General features: G+C 33.8%; 1 protein-coding gene across 2 annotated transcripts in view; it reads right to left on the reverse strand.

Moving 5' to 3' along the window:
* The window catches only part of RSBN1L (round spermatid basic protein 1 like), a 69484-nt gene that overhangs the window by 7558 nt on the left and 38290 nt on the right, over positions 1 to 23636 (reverse strand). For both annotated transcript variants that reach the window (XM_054564183.1, XM_054564182.1), the window contains 3 exons: positions 14493 to 14630; positions 12309 to 12451; positions 8122 to 8289 (listed from right to left, as the gene is read on the reverse strand). In XM_054564183.1, coding sequence (XP_054420158.1) covers positions 8122 to 8289; positions 12309 to 12451; positions 14493 to 14630 — 449 coding nt within the window. The remainder of the gene's footprint in view (positions 1 to 8121; positions 8290 to 12308; positions 12452 to 14492; positions 14631 to 23636) is intronic.

Consider the following 23636-nt stretch of genomic DNA (forward strand, 5'->3'; position numbering starts at 1 on the left):
GTCCAATCCATAAACAATGTGTATCTCTCTTTGAGCTGATAAAAATATTCTATAATAGTGGTGATAGTTATACAACTCTGTGAATATACTAAAAACCACTGAATTATATACACTTTAAATAGGTAAACTGTATGTTATGTGAATTATATGTCAGGCTGTTACCAAAGAAGAACACAGCAAAAAAACCCCAAAAAAACACACCGAAGAGCTTCCAGTCAAGATGGCAACATAGGCAGACATGGCTCACCTCTACTCACAACCACATCAAAATTACAACTAAAATATAAAACCATTACCATTCAGAACCATCAGAAATAAACAACTACAGAAGTAAATGGAAGTAATGAAAGTCTGACAACTACTTTGTTGACATGGAATTAAAGAAACCACTACTACTTAGACAGATGTGGAACAGGCTGGTCTCTCACCCATGCGTGGTGGATAAAAATTTGGGAGGGATATCTCAGGAGTGAGCAATACCATCCCCACACCAGGCACCCAGGCCAGGGTTCCAGTGCCAAGAAGATAAGCACCACAACTTCTGGCTGCAAACATCAGTAGAGATTGAGTTCGTGGAAGAAACTGCTAGAGCCCCAAGCAGTTCCCTTAAAGGGCCCACACACGGACTCACCTACTCAAGACTCACTCCCTCTGTGCTCCAGCACCAGGGTGGCAGCTTGAAGGGCACCAGCAGCATACTGGGAGAGGCTGAAATGTCTGGCATCAGGGAAAGCAGAGGCGATTGTCCATTTTCTGAGCCCTTCCCCCACAGAGCAATGGAGCCAGCAGCCTGGTGCCATATTTGAGATTCCACCAACCTAGCTTATACTGTTTGACCCACCTTGGAGACCCCCAGAAACTCTGCCCCACCCAAGCTCCTTTTCGTATGAATGGCTGGTCTTGGCTCATGCTTCACAACACCCTAATTCCTATCAAACAAGCAACAGCTGGCCTCAGTGAGCTCCAGGCTGGGCACCAGCCGCAGCCAGGTTCGTTGCAGAGCGTGGCTTCATCTGGGAATCTCCAAGCCCAGCACAAGTAGCAGGCATCTCAGATGGCTTTATAGCTCAGGCAGGGTAGCCCCAGGCAAAACACAGGTAGGGGCTGACCTTGGCCTACACCACCTGGGAAACCCCAGGGCCAGGGCACCTGGTGGACAGCTACAGACAACTTTGAAGCACCACCACCCTGCTCCTGAATAGCTGATCTTCCACAGAGGGCAGACTTTGGTGCAAGACAGCCAATCCTTGCAGCTGACTGGCCTGGGTAAATCCCTCCCATTGATCTGCCAACAGGAACCAAGGCTCAACTACAAGAGCAGGGTGTACTTAGCCCACACAGAGGGCTCACCTCAAATACCCAGCATGGGTAATAGGGGAGGCTGTGCCACTGGGCCCTATAGGACACCTAGTACATTAGGCCATGCTATCAAGACGCAGAGTCAAAACAGCTCTACCTAATACATAGAAACAAATATACGGAGGCTGCTGAAACGAGGAGACAAAGAAACATGGTCCCAATGAATGAACAGATCAAAACTCCAGAAAAAGAGTTAAACAAAATGGAGATAAGTAATAATCTTACACCAACTCAATCTCTGCTGATGCAGTGTTCAAAACACTGGTTATTAAAATGCTCAAGGAACTTAGGACCCTCTGCAACCTAAGAAAAATTCAGTGAGAAAAGAAAGATTCACTAATTGAAATAAAGAACAACTTATACAGAAACAACAGTAGAATGGACGAAGCCGATAATCATTCAATGATTTGGAACTTATGGGAGCAAAACAAAATTTAAAAAAACAACCCTCCAATCACAACAACACAAAGGAAAAAAGAATCCAAAAAAAATTAAGAGTAGTATAAGCAGCCTCTGGGACAACTTTAAGAGGTTCAACATTCACATGATAGGGGTGCCAAAAGGAGAAGAGAAAGAGCAAGAAATTGGAAACCTATTTGGGGGAAAAAAACAACAACTTCCCTAATTTGGTGAAGGGAACAGCCATGGAAGTCCAGGAAGCACAGAGTCCTAATCAAGTTGGACCCAAAGAGGACCACACCAAGATGGATCATAATTAAAATGCCAAAGGTTAAAGATAGAGAGAGAATCTTTAAAGCAGCAAGAGAAAAACAGAGAGTTACCTACGAAGGAGTTCCCATAAGACTGTGAGCTGATTTCTCAAAAGAAACTTTGCAGGCAACAAGATGCTGGCAAGAAGTATTCAAAGTGATGAAAAGCAAGGACCCAGCAACCAAGATTACTCTACTATCATTTAGAATGGAAGGGAAGGTAGTAGAGTGCTTCCCAGACAAGGTAAAGCTAAAGGAGTTCATCATCACCAAGCCACTATTATACAAAACGTTAAAGGGACTTATTTAAGAAAAAGAAGGTCAATACTATGAACAATTAAAATGACAACAAACTCACAACTATCAACAACTGAATCTAAAGAATAAAAACAAAAACAAACTAAGCAAAACAACCAGAACAGGAACTGAATCATAGGTATGGGGATCATTTGGAGGATTATCAGCTGAAACGGGGGATTGGGGTGGGGCGGGGGATCGTGCAGGGATTAAGAAGCATAAGTGGTAGAAACAAAATAGACAGGCAGATGTTAAGAACAGTACAAGACAGGGAGAAGCCAAAGAACTTACACAATCCACAGATATGAACTAAGGGTAGGGGGGAGTATTGCTGGAGGGAAGAGGGGTACCAGGCGGAAGGGGCAAAGGGGGAAAAAAATCTGGGACAACTGTAACAGCATAATCAATAAAATATACTGGTACTTCAAAAGCAAAAACCTGGCAAAGTTGAAAAAAGAAACAATCAAATCCAATCTAACAATGGAGATTAGTAACTAGACAAAAATCAGTAATATATAAATTCTGCACCACACTATCAATAATATTGACTTAATGGCATTAATAGAGCACTATACCCCCAACAACAGCATAATATACATTCTTTTATATGCACATAGAATATTCATCAAGATAGACCATGAAACAAATCATAGGAAACTAAGAAAAATTATACAGAGTATGTTCTCCGACCACAGGGAATTAACGTTGGAAAGGAAAACACCCCCAAAAATCTGGAAATAAATTCTGAAATACTGAAAAGTAAGCAAAATTCTTCTCAATAATCCATGATTTAAAAAAAAAAAAAAGACCAAACAGAAAATTAGAAAAATTCCAAACTGTATAATGAAAAGACAATTGTCAACATTTGTGGGATATAGCTAAAGTAGTACTTAGAAATTTAGTTTTACATATTTATATTAGAAAAGAGCAAGCCCAAAGCAATAATCTAAGCTTCTAACTTAAGCCAGAAAGAGAAGAGCAAGTTCTTTCCTTAAGAGAGGTAAAGAGTGGAAATAATGAAACAGAAAACAGAAAAACAGAAGAAAAAAAAAATCAATGAAAATGGCTGATTCATTGGAAAGATCAATAAAATTAATGAATTCTGGCAACACATTAATGCAAACAAAACTCATTAATATTAGCATGTTGAATCCAGCACTAATTAGAATATTATCATAAATATTATCAGATGTGTGTATATATAAAAAATATATGTATACACACACCATATATAATTATGTTTAAAATTTGGTATATATCAGATATATACACATACTTCTCTTGGTTATTACATACTGTCATATATGTATACAATTAATCACATACAGTTATGATATGTATGATAATACAGATAACTAAGAGAGGTTTTTAATCCAAGGCACAGAAATGGAATTAAGGAATTATAGGGTCCTAGAGTAACTACATGTTTAATTTTGTAAGAAACTGCCAAACTTTTTTACAGTTCCCAGAGCAGTATATGAAAGTTCTGATTAACTCACATCTTTACTAGTTTTTGTTATGGTCTTCTTAAAAATAATAATAATAATAATTATTATTATTATTAGCAATTGTAGTGAGTGTGGTGCTATCTCATTTTCATTTTAATTTGCATTCTCTTATGGTACAGCTGAAAAACTTTTAATATCAACATTTGTGAAATATAGCTAAAGCAGTGCTTAGAAATTTAGTTTTAAATACTTATATTAGAAAGAATTGTCTCAAATCAATAATTTAAGCTTGTAACTTAAGCTAGAAAAAGAGCAAGCTCTTTCCTTAAAAGAAATAAAGAGCATTTGTGTATCTTCTGTTAAATGCCTATTCATATATTATCCAATTTTAATTGGCTTCTTTTCTTATTCATCAATTGTATGAGTTCTTTATACATTTGGATACAAGTCATTTACACACACGCACACCCACACCCCTCAAATATTTTCTTGCAGTCTTTTCATTATCTTGATACCATTTTCTCTTATGGTCCGTGAAATTTTTGCCTAATGCAGAAGAATTTCCTCCAATATTTTCTTCTATAAATTTTATAGTTTTAATGGTTACAGTTCATTCTGTAATCCATTTTAAGTTTTTTTTGGTATGGAGTGAGGTAAGAGTCAAGGTTTATTGTTTTTAATTTTTGTTTTTGTGGATGTACACCCTATTGTTCCAGCACCATTTCTTGAAAAGGTCTCTTTCCCCACTAAATCACCTTGGCACCTTCACTAAAAATCACTGAACGCTGGACACTGTTCTTTAATCTTAAATTAAATTAATCTTAAAGTTTATCTTCATACCAATACAACCCTCTGTTGATTATTGTAGCTTCAAGTAAGCTTTAAAATGACAGGTAGTGTAGTCTAAATCCTCCAACATTATTTTGTCCCCCCAAGACTATTTTGCCTATAATAGTTTATTTGTATTTCTATAATAAAACCCTGTGGATTTTGATTGGGATTGAGTTGATTTATAGATCACTTGGGAAACAACTGACATAATATCGAGTCTTCCAATCCATAAACAAGGTATAGCTCTACATGCATGTAAGTCCTTAATTTTTCTCATTAGTGTTTTATAGTTTTCAGCATCTGTCATATATTTAAAATTTATCTCTAAGTGGCATTGAAAATGACATTTTCCACGATTACTGTTAATATATAGAAATACAACTGACTTTCAATAATTGTCTTATCCCGACACTTTGATAAATTAACTTATTTTTTTAAAGGCAATGTAATACTTATTTTTTAAAAAAAGATTTTATTTATTTATTTTTAGACAGGAAGGGAGGGAGAAAAAGACGGAGAGAAACATCAATGTGTGGTTGCTTCTCACACACCCCTTACTGGGGACCTGGCCTGCAACCCAGGCATGTGCCCTGACTGGAAATCAAACCAGCAACCCTTTGCTTTGCAGGCTGGTGCTCAATCCACTGAGCCACACCAGCCAGGGCTGCTTATTAATTCTACTTCTTCTTTTGTAGACTTAAAATTTTCTCTGTACACAATTATTTTTCCTTACTCTAAGACTCTGTAATTATATTTCTGTGTATTTACTGGAATGAAATCATATATGTATACAACGGTTTTTGAGTGTTCATAACACCTTTATTCATAAAACTGGAAACAATTCAAATGTCTACCATCAAGTGAATGAATAAATCAGTTGTGATATAGCCATACAATGATATACCATTCAGCTACAAGAAGGAATGAACTACTAGTACTTGTAACACTGTTGATGAATCTCAAAAACATTATGTGGAGTAAAAGAAGTCAGGCAACTAGTATGATTCTATTTACATAAGATCCTAGACTAGGCAATCCTAACCTATGGAGACCAAAAATAAAAACAGATTACAGGATGTATAGAGCTGGGATAACCATGGGGGAGATTAACTGCCAAAGGATATGAAGGAGACAAAATGTTCTATTTTCTTATTGAGGTAGTGGTAACATGGCTGTATACATTCGTTAAAACACATCAAACTGTATAATACTTAAAATGAGTATGTGTGTATGTTACTGAATGTAAATTATACTTCAATGGTTGATTTTTCAAAAAACAATTTCAAAGAAGGCACCTCAAATATATAAATCTACAGGGTAGGGCAAAGTAGGCTTATAGTTGTTCACATGGGGAAAAAATACAATAATTAATAAGTAGTAATATAAGAATAAACTCTTTGTTTCACATATCACAATTATAAACCTACTTTTACCCAACCCTGTATATGAATCTTTTCTTATAATACCTAAAGAGCAATATAATTTAATCAATACTTCTATAAAGTCTAAATCAATCCTAGTCTTTTATTTCAAATTGGTATTAAGTCTGGCTCTAAGATAAAGTCAAGAATCTAATACTCTAATACCTAATGTCTTCTTGAGAAAAAGTATAGAATTCAAAACACTAAGAAAGAAACGAAGCACCAACTTCCTTAGTATAGCTTAATTTAACACCAAGGAATTTATTATTATAAAGGGATCATAAACCATGTTTGCATCAGAGCCTTGAAGCCCTTTTACAGCACCAACAAAATTATTTTCTCACCATTAGTATTAAGGGATTAAAGAAGCATTGGTTTAGGAAGCAAATTGTATTTTACAATAGTGGGAACACTCATAGCTAGCAATATCTCATTCCAAAATCTGGTTCAAGCATACTCTTAAATTTGGCCACCTAACTTACTAGTATACTAGTTTGGCAACAGTCCTCATACTATGAAATTACTAGCCACAGTGTTTTTTTTTTATTAATAGATATTTATCAGTAACTATGATGGGCTCGTGAAGGACAGGACATGATCTCTAAACTCAAATCGCACATAAAGTGGAGAGGGTATATATACCAACAATAATTTAAAGAAGCTTAAAATATTTTAACAAAGTGCCATGAAGCAAGAATATTTATCTCTGAAAGTGTAAATATGTAGCTAAATTAGCTGAACACTCTAAATTAGATTTCACCCTAAGTAATCCTTGATGACACATTTAGATCCTTTACATCAAACATTCAAGAGAAATCTCCTTAATTTGAAATAGGATCTTGTAATGACTTCCACAGAGATAAATTTAGTGTTTTAAACCAGATTATAGAAAGAACATAAAAACTATATGAACATAACCACAAATATTTGAAAATTATCATTTTATGTTAAACAATTCAAGTACTACTGAGTTATAAACTATTATTTTCCTAAAGACCTCTTAGGGTTAGTTCAGTACTAGCTACTTTGTATACCTAAAATTGATAAAGTTTCATTTATGCAAAGAAAGGTCAGTTTACACTGGCTTCTCCATATACTATTAATTTATAAAATATTATAATTTTTTTATATTACAAATTAACAAAATGTCAATTCTGTATTGGTAGCCCTTGAAAACAAAATTTCCTCACGTTCAAAGTACAGGTTATATTTTTCATTATATCTTAGAAAACTATGCAACAATATTGACATTGTACATTTTCAGAGTTAAAAAGTTTTACAATTAGAAAATGTTCCTGCATATTTAGTGTCTAACTAATTAACTGCTTTAGTAAGTAAAACAGCATATTCCAACTTAAATTTTAAACCTAAACAGTACCCAGTTTGAAAAGAGAAACCTGAGCAAACTTATTTTACAATATCCATTTATTTATCAATAAATGGAGTTCTTAATTATGGGATGATACCTTAAGTATATTAAAGAGAATTTCTATTTTTTACCTACGAAATGATTCAAAGTGAAACTTGCAGGTGAAGCTGGAAAAAAATAATTAGTAAGATGAATAAATATTTAATACAACAGCTATCAAACCCTTAGCAGGGAACAAGGTAGAACAGTATAAAGAGAAAACACGAGTCTGGAGACAAATCTGAACTCAGTCTCAGCTCTACCACTTATTAACTCTATAACTATGATAATGCTGTTTGACAGTTCTGAGCCTCAGTTTCCTTGTGTGATAAATAAAGTCCTAAAAGTAGTTGAAAATCAAATGAATATGGGCATATAGCAAGTACCAAGTAAATCTTAGTTTTTCTTTTACCTTAGATAAGACTGTTGTTTTCATCTCTTGTCACTTAGAAAATGAAATTATTTCAGCCAAATCCAAAAGAAAAACTAGATTTTAGCAACTGAAAATCTTAATGCAGTCATACAGTTACAATATTCAAAGACATGGGAAAGTAACCCCCCACCAGTAAGGAGTATTACTGAGAAACTTCCCAAAATTTTAGAAGCCAAGAAAACATTTAATTAAAATAGCAGTAGTTAATATATACCACTCTCCACAGTGCACAGCCTTCAACACTCCAACAGCAGCTGTAGTCTGTCGTTCAAAACCTTGTCCTATATGATCTGCATGAGCTCTTGTCCTGTCTTCAAAGAGCATCTCACGGGGTTCACTAGTTCGAGGTAGGTATTGCAGGTTTTTTATTTCATTGGTAGTTCTGTTTTAAGAAAAATTACTTATATTTTATATATATTTTCTCTAGAGAGGGAGAGGGGGTGAGGTGGAGGGAAAGAGAGGGGTTGTACAGGCTATGTACTAAGACTTAACTACCCTCAAACATCTGTATTGATGTACTGAGGTTTAATTGACGTCAAGCATTTAGTAATCACATAATTCAGAGAAATGAAATTATAAATCATCTGCTTGCTCCCAAATCAAGTTTTCTTTTTAAAATGAACAAGTATAAACAAGAGCACATATATAATCCACCCCTTTTCATACACCCTTTGTAAGTGGAAGTTTAAAGGCAATATATACTTGGATACAAAACTAAATTACAGGTGGTGTGGCTTACCCAAGTTTCCCTGTACCCAGAATCTTTACCTGAAGTTTGAGTCTAACCTGTGGAAGCATGCCCCCATCAGGTCACATGGCTAACACAAAGTATATATCTGGAACAAACAAGTAACTTTAAAAAATTCATTGATTTAATATTTACAGAGCACCTACTTACTATATGTCAGGTATGATGCAGACCCTGGAGCTAGTGAGTAAGACAAGTTCCCTAACTCTTGTGGAAGTTTATATTCTATGAAAGAAAAAAAACAAATAAAATAGCAAGAAAATAAGTGCTTTCACAAAATATGTATGATTTATTGGATGTAGAAAGGGAAACCTCAGCTCCCTCTTAAGAGGACATCCATCACCCACTGAGCCTCTCTTCCCCTGCTCACCACCCAGAAATCACATACACACAGAAGCTGTTCACTACTTAGCCTCACTCATTGCAGAAACCCTCTCAAATTTTGCTGGAGAAGGGGAAAAGAGAAGAATTTCTTAGATTAGGAATCATCGTATTTATCTTCTTGTGTGGTTTTTCCGTTACTTCCAAGAACAAATTCAGATTGCCCCATAATTTTCTCCTCTTATCCTAGTCTATCCCTTAGGGTCTCTTCCTTATTCTCTAACTTCTCACCCTCAATCTCTACTACCTACTGCCCTTTGTGCAATCTTATTATGCGCACACACACACACACACACACACACACACACACACACACACACACACACACACAGAGAGATGATGCTACAACATACTTTTTCAATCTTTGTGATTTATGTTCTACAGATGTCAGAAAGCTAGATGATGATGTTGCTTCCTGTGAAAAGCTAACAAATAGGCTTTCAAGCCCACAAGTTTGGGTTCATTAACACCATATTCTAATGAATTATGACTTTAGCATAGTGGCTGGAGCAATGTTGTTATTAGCTTGGTCAGACTGTAAGGTAGTATGAGATTATTGGATATACAATGGATTTGTAATCCATGCAGTGCAGGCAAACTCCTTAAGGAGCTTCTGAACTTCTCAGGTTACATGGAAAAGGGAGTATGTATCTCTATCATCCTGGGCAGAGGCTTTCAGATTCTCAAAACAACCTATAAATCCGTATTAAGAACCACTGAGAAACACCAATTTTACCATTTACTACCAGCTTATATATTATAAAAATTTCATTCAACCAATGAAAATTTCTTAAGTACTAGGCACTCCTTTTAGGTGCTAGAGACACATTAGTAATAAGCACAACATAGTCCATGCCTTCCTGCACCCTGTTGTTCAATGACCATTTTTCCCTGTTTTTTTTTCCTTTTTAAGTTAATAATCATTGTAATCAGTGAAACCATTTTTGTTATCTAAGAAAAAAATATTATTTCTCCCAGCATCACCCACTCCATTCCTACCAATGTTAACCTAATGTACATTTTTCCGTACTTTTTTCTGTGCTCACGTAAGTATTGGGTTGGCCAACAAGTTCATTTGGATTTTCCATAAGATGGCTCTGGTAGCAATTAGCTGTCTTTAACTTCATTTGAAACAATTCTGTTAGACTGTATTGTGACAGCTGTCATTATCAGCATGCATTAAAAAGAAAACATCAAAATTGGTCAATTTTTGTGTAGCCATTTTAATATTGAAGATGGAAGAAAATAAGCAACATTTCAGTATACTATGCTTTATTATTTCAAGAAAGGTAAAAACGCAACTGAAATGAAAAAAGGATTTGTGCAGTATATGGAGTAAGGTGCTGTGACTGATCGAACACGTTAAAAATGGTTTATGAAGTTTTGTGCTAGAGATGTCTTGCTGGTTGATGCTCCACAGTCTGGCTGATGTTGAAGTGATCAAATCAAGCCATTAATTGAGAACAATCAACATTATACCACAGGGAAGATAGCCAACGTACTCAAAATATCCAAATCAATAAAGTTATTGGTAAAAATGAAAAATGTGTCTTTTATTATATGGAAAAAAACCATATGGACTTTTTGACCAACCCAATATATATTTATATATGTTTTTCATTTCTTCTCATTAAAACAATCATAGTGGGTATATTACCCTACATTTTACTCTTTTCAAGTGTCATGGATATCCTTTCAGATCAATGAACAAATAATTCACTTATTTTAACTATTTCACCAAATTCTTTAATAGGAATGTGTCAAAATGTAGTCAACTATTCCTGTTAATGGGCATTCACACAATTTTAAACCTTTTTCTCACTACAAATAATGCTGCAATCAATATTCTTATTACATTTACCTTTAGGACTTTTATATCTTGGGACAGATTACAAAAGTTAGGGTGCTGGATTAAAGAATATATAGTATGCTAAACTTTATGAGCTACTGCTGAATTACTTTCAGAAAATAATTATAGCATCTCATCTTTTTACCAACAATATATAAATAACTTTTCCCCACATATATACCAACCCATATCATTACTCTATTAATAATTTTTGTCAATAATTAATAAAAACAGTATCTCATAAATATTTTAATATGCACTTGATTGCCTGAAGCCTACTTTTCTATTGGGTTGTTTATATTATTCTTGTCAATTTAGGAATGCTCTTTGTATATTAACTTTAGTCTGCCACATGGTATAAATGTTTTAGTCAATCTACCATAGTTTTGAACTTTGTTGTTCATGCCTTTTCTCTCACTAATACTACTGCCATTGTATTTTTTGCCTTACTGAGAAAGGTCTCTCCTAGGCTTAAAAATCTTATTTTAGCCTTGGCTGGTATGGCTCAGTGGACTGAGCATCAGCCTACAAACCAAAAAGGTCACTGGTTTGATTCCCAATCAGGGCACATCCCTGGGTTGCAGGGCCAGGTCCCCAGTTGGAAGCGTGTAGAAGGCAACCAGTTGATGTTTCACTCACACAGTGATGTTTCTCTCCCTCTTTCTTGCTCCCTCCCCTCTCTCAAAAAATAAATAAAATCTTTCAAAATAAAATAAATTTCATTCTATTAATTTTTTATCTTACATTTAAATCTCAAACTTACTTCTTATGTGAGGTATGGCTTTGTTTTCTTCCATACTGCCAATTATGTCATATTATTCATTAAGTACATCTTCCCTTTCCCAATATGCTTTGATCTATTTGTGTATTCTATTATTTTATAAATGATCTTTTTGAGCTTTATAGTAATTCTCATTACCTAATAACACATGGACCCCTCACTTCTCTTTCACAATCTTCTTGGCTATTTGCTGGCTTTATTCTTCCTTTTAAATCTTAATATCATTTATACAGTATTAGAGGTAAATGGTAGAGGTAAGTTTCAAAGGACTATCATTTTTATCTAAAATATAGTAGGGTTTTTTATTTGTTTAGATCTTATATCCTATATGTTTTAATTTTCTTAATAAGGGTTCTAAATATTTCTTATTAAATTTATTCCAAATAGTTTTAATGTCTCTAGTGTGAATGACATTTTTTCCATTCTTAACTACAATTTAGTCATTTGCCTGCATTTCTCATGTCTTGTTAATATTTGATAGACTTTTAATATCTTATCAACATGTGTAGCAATTTTTTAAATTTATATTCCAATTATGCCCTAAACTTTTACCTCATTCTTCCTCCAGTTTTCAAATAACACACACAGGTCCCCAGTATACAAACACCCACTCCCGGTAATATAAATTTGTATTCAACATACCTTTTCCTTTTGAAAGGTGACTTTGGCATATCAGCCACAGGGATCATTTGCTCTCCTGGACGTACCCACATGATGGGACCATCATCGCTATCTTTTCGACTCTCTAATTTTAGACTAGATAGTGTCCCCCATGGCAGTGTACACTAGAGGCAAATAGTTACACAGAAATCAATTACTGTCAAACTATATCTTTAAATATACATTAAAGAATATTGCCCCTCGACAAAATTTCATATACACTTTTACATTTCTACATTTGAAATATATACCTATATTGAATATATTCCTATATATTCACACATTTTCTAACAAAAAGTTCTATTTTGAACGCATAGACTAATTATTTTTGGATGATTCCCTCCACCAACCCTGTCACAGATACGATTCACTATAGTCATCATTCCTCCTAACAAATATTTGATGTTAATAAGCTGCCAAAGTAAACAAGTGTTCTCCATGAGAATCTAAAAAAATGAATAGTGAAAAAATGGTCACCAAAAAAATAGATACTTCTTTGATTAGTTATAATCAAGTCTTAATAAAACAAAAAAGAAAACCAAACCAAAATAAAAATTCATTTTTTTAGTAGCTGTTTGAAGAGTTTGCTAGTTTAAAAACCAGAGATTAAAATCTTTGAAAACAGAGAAAAATGACAAAGGAGCCATCGAATGGTGAGAATGGTATTAAAACAAAAATAATGTATCCCATATCCCTTTTCAAAAATGGGAAAATTGTCAAATTAAATTTCTCCAGATTAAATGCATTTGGTTCATTTGTTTTTCACTTAATATCTGAAACATAAATACTTAAATAATGATATTTTTTAAATACAATTCAAAACAAATACAATCAAATTCCATGATGTCATTAGTTGAGAGAAATAGTACACTGTTGGTGGAAATGCAGACTGGTGCAGCCATTGTGGAAAGCAGTGTGGAATTTCCTCCAAAAGCTGAAAATGGAACTGCCTTTTGACCCAGTGATTCCCCTCCTGGGACTATACCCTAAGAATCCCAGAACGCCAATTCAAAGAACCTATGCACCCCAATGTTCATAGCAGCACAATTTACAATAGCCAAGTGTTGGAAGCAACCTAAATGCCCAACAATAGATGACTGGATCAAAAAATTATTGTACATTTACACAATGGAATACTACACAGCAAAAAAAAAAAAAGAACTACTAAACTTCACAACAGCATGGATGGAACTAGAGAGCATTATGCTAAGCAAAATAAGCCAGGGGGCGAAAGACAAATACCATATGATCTCACCTATAAGTGGAACCTAACCAACAAAACAAAGATGCAAGTAAAATAAGACCAGCAACACTGAAAGAAAAAGAAACCAACAGAGACAAGAGGGAAGGAGGGAGGGGTGGGCAGGTGAAAAGGAAGGGAAGGGGAAAGTCAAGGAACATACAGCAAGGATTCATGGACAAAACCAAAGAGGGGAAGGATTGAGGGAGGGAGAGGGAGGGCGGGGACAGGGGAAAGTGGTGGGGGGAAGGCAGAGACAAATGTACTTGGAAAAATTAATTAATTAAAAAAATAAAAATATAAAAGGAAATAAAAGGGAAATGGAATGGGGTAAAAAAGAAAAGAAAAATACACACACACACACACAGATGAGAAAACTGAGTAAGCAAAAGGGAAAAAAGAAGAGATTAAGTGGCAAACAGTAATGATAAAATGATCTTGTCACATTCTGACCTTTGAATTACTAATTGTATTTTAAATGTCTTATTTTATGGATGAAGTCCAGAAAGTTTAAATTTAAATGGCTTTCCCAATGCAGCTAGGTATAGCCAAGAATGGAATACAGATGTGCAATCTCCCAGGGCAGTTTTCCACAATGCTAGATAGCCCCATTCCCTTCTCCTAAGTGCTTTAATTTAGTAGACATCCTTTCAGTACTTTTTAAATCCTCTGGTACTCAGTTGATAGCTAATAACAGATGAAACCTAATTTCCTAAAGTGGCAGCAACAGGCAAATGTTATTTTCTGGTACAGTTAATACCTGAGAAGTCATAAACGTACACTACACTAGAATTTAGTTTCTTCCTTTCCTTCCCTCAAATTCAAATGAAATAAAAATTTTTACAACTATGAAACAACCATCTGTATCACCTGTAGCATGAAAGTAACACCCACAATTCGTATTGCTTAATACTGTTTTCTCTTACCTTTAAAAACGGTGAATCTTCCAACATGTCAAGGAACTCAGGGAAGTAATCTCCCACTTCTTCATCAACTGCTCCCACCAAGCTAATCTGTCGCATTGGGCCAGCTCTGTAAGTACCATGAGAATATGTTCTTTTTACCTGAAGGATATGGAATTAATTAGAAGTTATAAGTAAGACAATGCTTATTCTCACCTTGTAACACTAAATTATATTGTCCAAAAGTATTAGAACATAATGTTAGGCAAGCAAAACAAAACAAAAAGCCTTTACAAACAGTAAAAATAAAAGTCATTTTAAAAATCTGCACTAAATCAAGCTATTTTACCTTCCTTAGGTAAAAAAGAAAAATATCCATGTCATTTCAGTCAGATTGCACCTTTACATTAATTTATAAAAATTACACAGCTTATAAAAGTAGTTGAGATAAATGCCATAATTCTAGACCGTAGACAACTGACCATAACTTCTTATAATATAGTCATTATTTGATCAATGATGCTACTGAAATTATATTCAGAAGTTCATATACCTACATTTTTCTAATGATTCATGTCTTTTTATCAAACTTTTCAAAAGTACACACTATGAAAATGTTAAATTAACCATCACCAGTGGTTTGTATGTCTAAAAGGCCACTAGGAATGATCTTCCCTTCTAAATCTTATCATATTAATTAGGGTCCAGTTTACATTTCTAACTCTGATAAAACTACTAGAGATTGAGACACCAGGAGGCCAAGGTCCCAAATCTCTCTGCTATCTACAAGCAATATGACTTTCAGAAATCACTTAAATTTCTTGGAGTTTTAGTTCTATTAATTGGAACAATTTGCCTCAGATTGCTCAAGAAAACTTTGTAATTATATAAAGTCACCTGTATTAAGTCCTAGCAAGTGGGTATTATTCAAATATCAACCAAAATAAAATAGCCTCACCTCAAAAATTATTGGTACCTGAACTTTTACAAGTACATTTAAATCCTGTAAAAAGAGACCTATACCTTTTCATATATTAACAGTAGTAAACAAGTCTTTTTTAAGTAAAATAACTTCCTTATATAAACAAACACTAAGCTAGATCCTAATTATTTTTTTCCTCTGGGTTATTAGCCTTTGTGGTTAGTACATTTAGGGAGATTAAACTGTCTTAGTTTACCTGGGTCTATCCCAGTTTTAAAAGATAAAACAAAAACCCTACTATAACATTATTAAACTACAGAGAAGGGATAAATACAATTAATAATCAGGAAACCAGAACTAATTATTAACAAACTTAACACTCAGCCTTCTTGGAGTAAAATTTCTGCATTTAAATGTTAAGTAAAAATATGTATCATTTAGTAACCAAAAAATGGGTAAAGCTTCTTGGGTGGTAATGTTAAAAACAAATGATATGTTTTATCTTATACCTTTAAGTATTTTATTAATTTTGATTTAACCAGATGTTGTTACTTTAGGTTAGAATGATCATTTTGTTGACTGAAGAGATTACTGACCTAGCCATGTCATTTCAGTCAGATTGCACCTTTACATTAATTTCCAAGTTTACAACTGTTCTTTAAAAATAAAACACTTGTCTAAATTAAGTAAAGACTAAACATTAAAAACTTTAACATAAAGTAGGACAAATTTGATTCCCCGCCTCCTCTATTTGCGGATTGCCTAAAAAGATGCTTTATCTCTGATGCTTTTTTAAAGTATGGTCCTATTAAAATTCATAAATATTTCAAAGGATATTTGCAAGAAACTGAATTTCAAAAAGTAAAGTAACAGACTCTACCTAGACTATAATTTTAAATATTGTGTTTCAATCTTTATAGATAGTTCTTGTCACCTCATAGCAAAAAACTTATGTATTATATGTAAAATTCACTTACACATATAATTTGCTGTAATAAAAGTACAGGTCCCTCTCCTTTTCCCCAAACTGTGCTAAAACTATAAAGTACATTCTGTTTGTCCACTATTAAAACCACAGGTAAATTCCACTATAAAGTATGGCCTTTTAAAAACTATGTATACTTAGCTATCATGTTTAAAACAAAATAGCAATTTTCTTCTAAAACATTTATTCTCTAAATATTCAAGGTACTTCTCTAATAACCTAATAGGGTATCTACAGCCACACCATCCTGAACATACTCAATCTCTCTTATCTCGTACACTAAGCAAAGTCAGATTGGTTAGTACTTCATAACCCAATAGGATGAATATAAATATATATAAATTTAAAACTATATTTTAAAAATTAAATAAAAATCATCAAAATATTAGTTGTGAAACTAATTTGAATTTTAAAATACACTCTAACTTTTTTTTAAAGATTTTATTTATCTTTAGAGCGGAAGGGGGAGAGAAAGAAAGGGAGAGAAACATCAATGTGTGGTTGCCTCTCATGTGCCCCAAGGGGACCTGACCCACAACCCAGGCATGTGCCCTGACTGGGAATCGAACCAGTGACCCTTTGCTTCACAGGCCAGCACTCAATCCACTGAGCCACACCATCCAGGGTGTAATAAAACTTATAATTATATACCATTTAACACTTTTTAGTTTAATAACCCAGTACTTCAAACACATACTAAATCAGTTGGAACCAATATTTTAAACATAGCAAATTGCATATAACAATGTATTCAAAATCAAAAAGTATCTCTCTTAATGAAATACATATAGATTGTACTTACGCTGTTAAAACAAAATATAATATAATCCACACTTTACAAAAAATAAATACTCCTTGATTCACGTGGTAACTATTTTACTCCAATACTATATATAGTAAATACCCAGTTTCCCTTATTACATGGAATAAAAGTTAATCTACGATATCATTAAAAAGAAAAAAACCCTCAATTCTCCAAAACTCGTCTATCCAACAATTACAACTCAAAGGCAGTAGGGTGGGCAGAGGTAACAGGTAAGGGTTGAAAGAATCTCTAAAGAGCTAAAATAAATACCACAAAGACCGTGATTCTTAAAGGGGTGCTCTTATTACGTATGTGTTTCTACATTAGGCATTATTCTGACTAATCTTTAAAATGATAAAGGATAAAAAAAAAAACCATTTAGAAGGAGGAAAGGGCCAAGGAAAGGGCCAAGAGGCAACCATAGCTACAGATCCCCTAGGACAACAGTATTATAACATCATAATGGCAAACCTAGACTGAAAATAAATTAAGTTGCATTAAATTAAGCTCAGTAAAAAAGGGCTATCTTCATTAAAGTCTTGGTACTTAAAATATATGCTTCCGTTATCTAGAAAAATCACTTATCTGGAAAACTTCACATCCTGATGATACTGGACATTAGATTACTCGGCTTGTTTTTATTCACTTCCATAAACATTAACCTAACCATCAGTATTCTCATACAGTTAAAAAATTAACCTGAAAATATCAAACATGTCACTGCTTTAAAACATATCCTATATGCTTCCTATAAGAGATGTGTAGACCTATACAGTATACACACTATTCTTCCCAATTTAGGTATAGCACTCTCAAAAGATGACACAATAACAGATAAGAATAATATTTATATATTTGCAAAACCTTAATTTAAATAAATTTATATTTAATTAGTGCCTTAAGAACAGATGTTAAGATTTTTAATCTAAATCTCCCTACAGTCCTTGCATTCCCCCAAAACCTACCATCATCATAAATGCATCTTAACTTTTCCCCTCATATTTTTTTCTATGAATATTATAAAAGGAAAGGCAAAAGCAGGAAATAGGATACTCCCTGTACACACTGCCAGTAAGTGTCAATAAGAAAATCTTAGAAACATTCGTTACTGAAAATGAATTATTTAATTAAATTATGTTTAAACTAAAATCCTATTCATTTTTCCTAATATAAAGTAATCTTAAAAAATAAAAAACCTTATGATTCTGAGGTTGGCTTGCTACAGAAAGAAAAAAGTAGCCTTACTGACAGGAAATACATTGCCAAATATAGATCTCTAAGGCTTAATACTGCTTTCTCTTATTTTTCCTTCAAAAATTGCTGCCACAAGGGAAGAGGCAAATATGGTACTAAGCAATTCAAAAAACCATGAAGAATGACTCAGTAAAACCACTTGCTGTTTCCCAAAATGTGTTCCCTAATGTGTCAATCCCATTCTATAATCCAGTAAGTTTCAAAAACTCCTGTTTAGGAAGTTCACCAGCATCACACAAACTATTCTGACTTCAAAACCTGTTTTTCTTACAGTTATTTTAATATACCTAGCCATATCCAAGATATTAAAAGTTACAAAGAATACTTTAGCAGGGATCCATAATAAGTCACTCAATATTCTTAACTCCCTTTCTTCCCCTCGGAGATATTATAGATGTTTCCAGCTAGGATCAGCATCAATCTGAAGAAAATACAAAAAAACAGCATAATTATTAGAGCCAAAAATGTAAGGGGGTGAGGACAGAAGAGGCTGTTGGTTCGATTCTTGTGGCTGGTTTCATGGGGGGAAGTTGAGGAGGAAGAGGAGAGGGGACTCTCTTAAAAACAAAGGTCAGCTCATTAAATTCTTACTGAAGCAATCCAAACAGCTACTATAAATGAGCATGCCACATGGGGGAGCCACTCCCCAAAACACTTGGCATATCCTTTCAAATAAAAATAGGTAATAACATTTAATCAACATTTTATTTCAAAAAGATCCACATAACTTCAACTAAAATAACAATGCACGTGTTATTCATTTTAAAATTAGTACAATAAAGGGAAAAAGGTTCTCTTTCTCAATTACATCATCCCATATACCTGCCGTAATATTTTCTATAGATCAGTTCACAAGCATTCCCTTGAATGTGACAATCACGATTAGTCAAAATTAGATTTAATACAAAGGCAGGCAATGGTTCAAAGATGGCATATCAGATCATCTTTATTGTCCTAGCACAATGAATGAACCCAGGATGAAATCAATAAATGCTACTTTTCTCTCTCTATTCTGCAGAGAGGCAAGGCTAACAGATCACATCAGGCTTAATATTTTTCACTACTAAAATATTAGTCATTTAATCATGAATTAACACCTTGACCTAAGTTATCTGATACAAACAACTTAGAAGCAGGATACATATAAAACAACATTTAAAGTTTGAGGGAATAGGCATTGAAAGGTAAATGCCTCAGTTTTCATGTTCTCACAGGTCCTTTCTATGGGACTCAGACTATGTGCTGATTAAATATTGAGTGACAAGATAGAAATCTCATGTATTCCTTATCAATAAAATTCCCATCTTACTTGCCTTTTTGTTTTCCTACCATCAAAGAAATAGAACAACAAATGTCTAAATGAATATTTGAACAAAATAAAGACAGAAAAACTAGAATGGATGTGAAAGATTGTGAAATTCTTGGCTAAAAATTCTCCTCAAGTATGTACCATTAATAAGTGACTCTGGGATTGACCAAGCGACTTCCTTTGGCCAATGACACATGAGCAAACACAATACGAGCAGAAGCTTGAGCACTGAGGATTGCCCTTTTTCTGCTCTATGGAACCCTGCAACTACTACCATGTGTAGGAGCCCAGGCTCCCCTGCTAGATGATGAGATAAAGCTGGTCAACCTAGATGACACTACACCAAAGACATATTAAGTGAGGGCTCCTAAGATAAATTGATCTGCCAACCAACAGACAAGTGAATGAAACTATTAAGCCCCAGCAGAGCTAACAAAGACAAAAGGATTGTGTGAAATAAGATTATACCAAAAAGCTTTGAGGGCTTTTTGTTTATTGCAGCAAATGAACTGATATTGATAGGTTACAAACTTTTGGCAAAAATCATATACGTATGTTTCTATTTCCAAATAGACTTTTATTATACAGTTGATTGATATTATACCACTCACCTCAGAGCCACAACATTAGAGAAATGACATGACCTATTAACACAATATATAACTCCACAAGGTCTTCAAAATTTTCAGGTAACCTGCAAGGATATAGATGAAGATGGAAAAACCAAAGAACAGGATGCCTTGATCCTGGGTCAGTATCGTATGTGTGCATGTGTGCATACACACACAAACCTCAAACTAATATATTTCAAGGATAAAGTCTGAACAGGTACAAAAGTTTTTCTTGAAAACTATATACAGAGTAATAGATAAGCACCATCACTGTAAAGATCATAGAAATTGCTGATAATTTGTCATCTTTTTGTTTCCACAGAATTTAGGGCAATTTATTTTGGTTGCTCTGATTTTACTATTTAAAAAAAAAACAACAACAAAAACTAGTCTCTTCAGCTTCTAAACCCAGCATGAAGTTGATTTAGGTTCCACAAGGCACCAGTGGTCAGGGCCATCAGGTTACACATTCTGGGGAATGTTATTTACCTTATTGTGAATGGCTGCAATGACAATTTATGCCATCATACAGTACAATGCCATGCTGGTAGTATTTATTCTTTGGGCCTGATCTAAACCTGGACATAAAATTATGGGAACCAGTCTTAAAATTCAAAGGAATGGGTTTTTATTTACAACATTCCAAGCTTCACTGTTTGCACAGATTACAATATTAGAGCACAAGAAAACACAGTATGTTCTAACATTATATGCACTATTTTATCCATTAAAAAATGGTTAATTAATTACATACACTCATTACCATTATCATGAATTTCTTTGACATTGCTAAATGTACTCTCCAAACTAACATTAAATAAAAATAAAGTCAGATTCATACTCTTCTCTATTATCTCTTCTCACATGCTTCTGGATCTTTTGGATACTCCTTTATGGATTTGTTTTGACTAGATCAGAGGTTTTTCCAAATATAAAACATAGGAAACAAAGGATATTACTGGATTATAAAATTTTAAAATTTCAAACTTTTCTCTATAGGTCTGCTTTCCTCTGCTCCATAAAAAGCATTATCTCATAACTAGAGCAGGTTCTACTGAACCTAATCTATTAAACTTAATGAGAAGGTATCATGATCAAAAACTATCAAGCTTTACTCCTGAGCAACCACTGGAACATGAATTTGGCTCTATTACCCACAACTTCTCTTTCTTATGAGTGATATTAAATGAAACTACATTTTAATAATAGCTTCCTTCCTTCTCCTAGAATATCAATACATATTCACTCAATATCATCATCTCAACCAATTCTTTTTAAGACAAATTCACATGCAGTATGTAGATTTATTTTACATCAAAATGTACATTGGGTTGGACAAAAAGTTGCTTTTTTTCTGTACGATGGCTCTAGTAGTGCTTTGTTGTCTTTACCTTCATTTGAAAGAACTGTTAGACTGTATTGTGACAGTTGTCATAACAGCATGCATTTTTTTAAAAAACTCATCAAAATTAGTGATTTTTTTGTGCAGCTGCTTTAATATTGAAGATGGAAGAAGATATGCAACATTTTCAGCATATTATGCTTTATTATTTCAAGAAAGGTAAAAACTCAACTGAAATGCAGATAAAGATTTGTGCAGTGTATCAAAAAGGTACTGTAAATGATCGAACATGTGAAAAGTGGTTTGCAAAGTTTCTGGGTACTATTGACATTCTGGCCAAATAATTCTTTGCTGTGGGACTGTCTTATGCATTGGACGATGTTTAGCAGCACCCCCAGCTCCACCCCCTAGAAACCAATAGCGGATATAGCCAACATACTTAAAATATCCAAATCAATAAAGTTATTGGTGAAAACTGAAAAGGATATCTTTTATTTTACGGAAAAAACTAAACAGACTTTTGGCCAGCCCAGTAGCTTCCCTATGTGATTTCACTAACAAATATGTATGATAATGCCATAGATAAGCAGGAGGGAGACACTGGAAGAGAAATGAGATACAAAGTACATTTTCAATTTCTAAAGATGAGTGTTAACGTCATACTCTAATACATGCTCAGAGCTTCCAAGTTCTCAAAGAGTGATTAACAAAATGAAGTCCTCAAATACCTAGGAATAAATCTAACAAAAGGTGTACAAGATCGGCAGGCTGAAAATCAAACTGTATTACGAGAAAAAAAATACTATGGGAAATACCATGATTACAGACTGGAAGATTCAATATTGTAAAGACATCAGTTCTACCTAAACTTATCTATAGATTCAGTGTAATCCTAATGAACATCCCAGTTGATTATTCTGTGGAATTGGACATGCCAACTGTAAAGTTTATATGGAAATACCACCACTCAGTGTTATCTTGAATAACAGCAAAACTGATACAATTCTTTCACTACATATCAAGAGTATTACATAAAGCTATACCAATTAAGACAAATAGAATAACGAAATTAAAGAGAGCCCAGAAACCCACACATATATGATCAACTGATTTATGGCTAAGGTGACAATGCAATTTAATGGGGAATAATGTCTTTTTCACAAATGACTGTAGCCACTGAATATATTATGGAAAAATATGAACCTTGCTCTTTATCTTATACCATATGCAAAAATTAATTCCAGGATAATTGTACATTTAAACATTAAAGGGAAAACAGTAACAGTTTCCAGAAGGAAACTTAGGAGAATATATTAATTACCTTGGGGAAGGCAAAGATTTCTTAAATATGATTCAAAAAGCACTAATAATATGTAGGGGTAAAAAACCTTATAAATTAGATTATATTAAACTTAAGAACTTCTAGTCATCAAAAACACTCTTAAGAGTGAAAAAAATAAGCCAACAAGTGAAATGAAGTATTTGCAATACAAATAGTTTACACAATTCACATTCATAGTATGTGAATAACAACAAATCAATTAGGAAAAAAAGCCCACTGAAAAATGGGCAAAAGAGTAAACCAGTACTTTTACAAAAGAGGATATCCAACTGAACTATCGTTATATAAAAATGTGCTTGACCGCCTTAATCCTCAGGGAAATGCAAATTAAATGCACAATGACAGGCTATTATACACAGCTGCCAGTGTGGCTAAAATGGAAAAGAGAGACATGACCAAGTGTAACCAAGGATGTGGAACACTGCTGGTAGGAATATAAATTAGTATGTAATGTTGGAAACTGCAATAGCTGGTACAGCTGAAATCTGCATACCTTTTGATCCTGAAATTCCAATCCTAAATATATACCCAACAGAAACAAATACATATGCTCACCAAAACACATGTACAAAAATATTCATAGCTGTTACAACTGTTA

Source organism: Pteronotus mesoamericanus, unplaced genomic scaffold (assembly GCF_021234165.1).
Source record: "Pteronotus mesoamericanus isolate MK-2021 breed Mesoamerican mustached bat unplaced genomic scaffold, CSHL_Meso_final scaffold_85, whole genome shotgun sequence".
NCBI classification, from domain to species: Eukaryota; Metazoa; Chordata; class Mammalia; order Chiroptera; family Mormoopidae; genus Pteronotus; species Pteronotus mesoamericanus.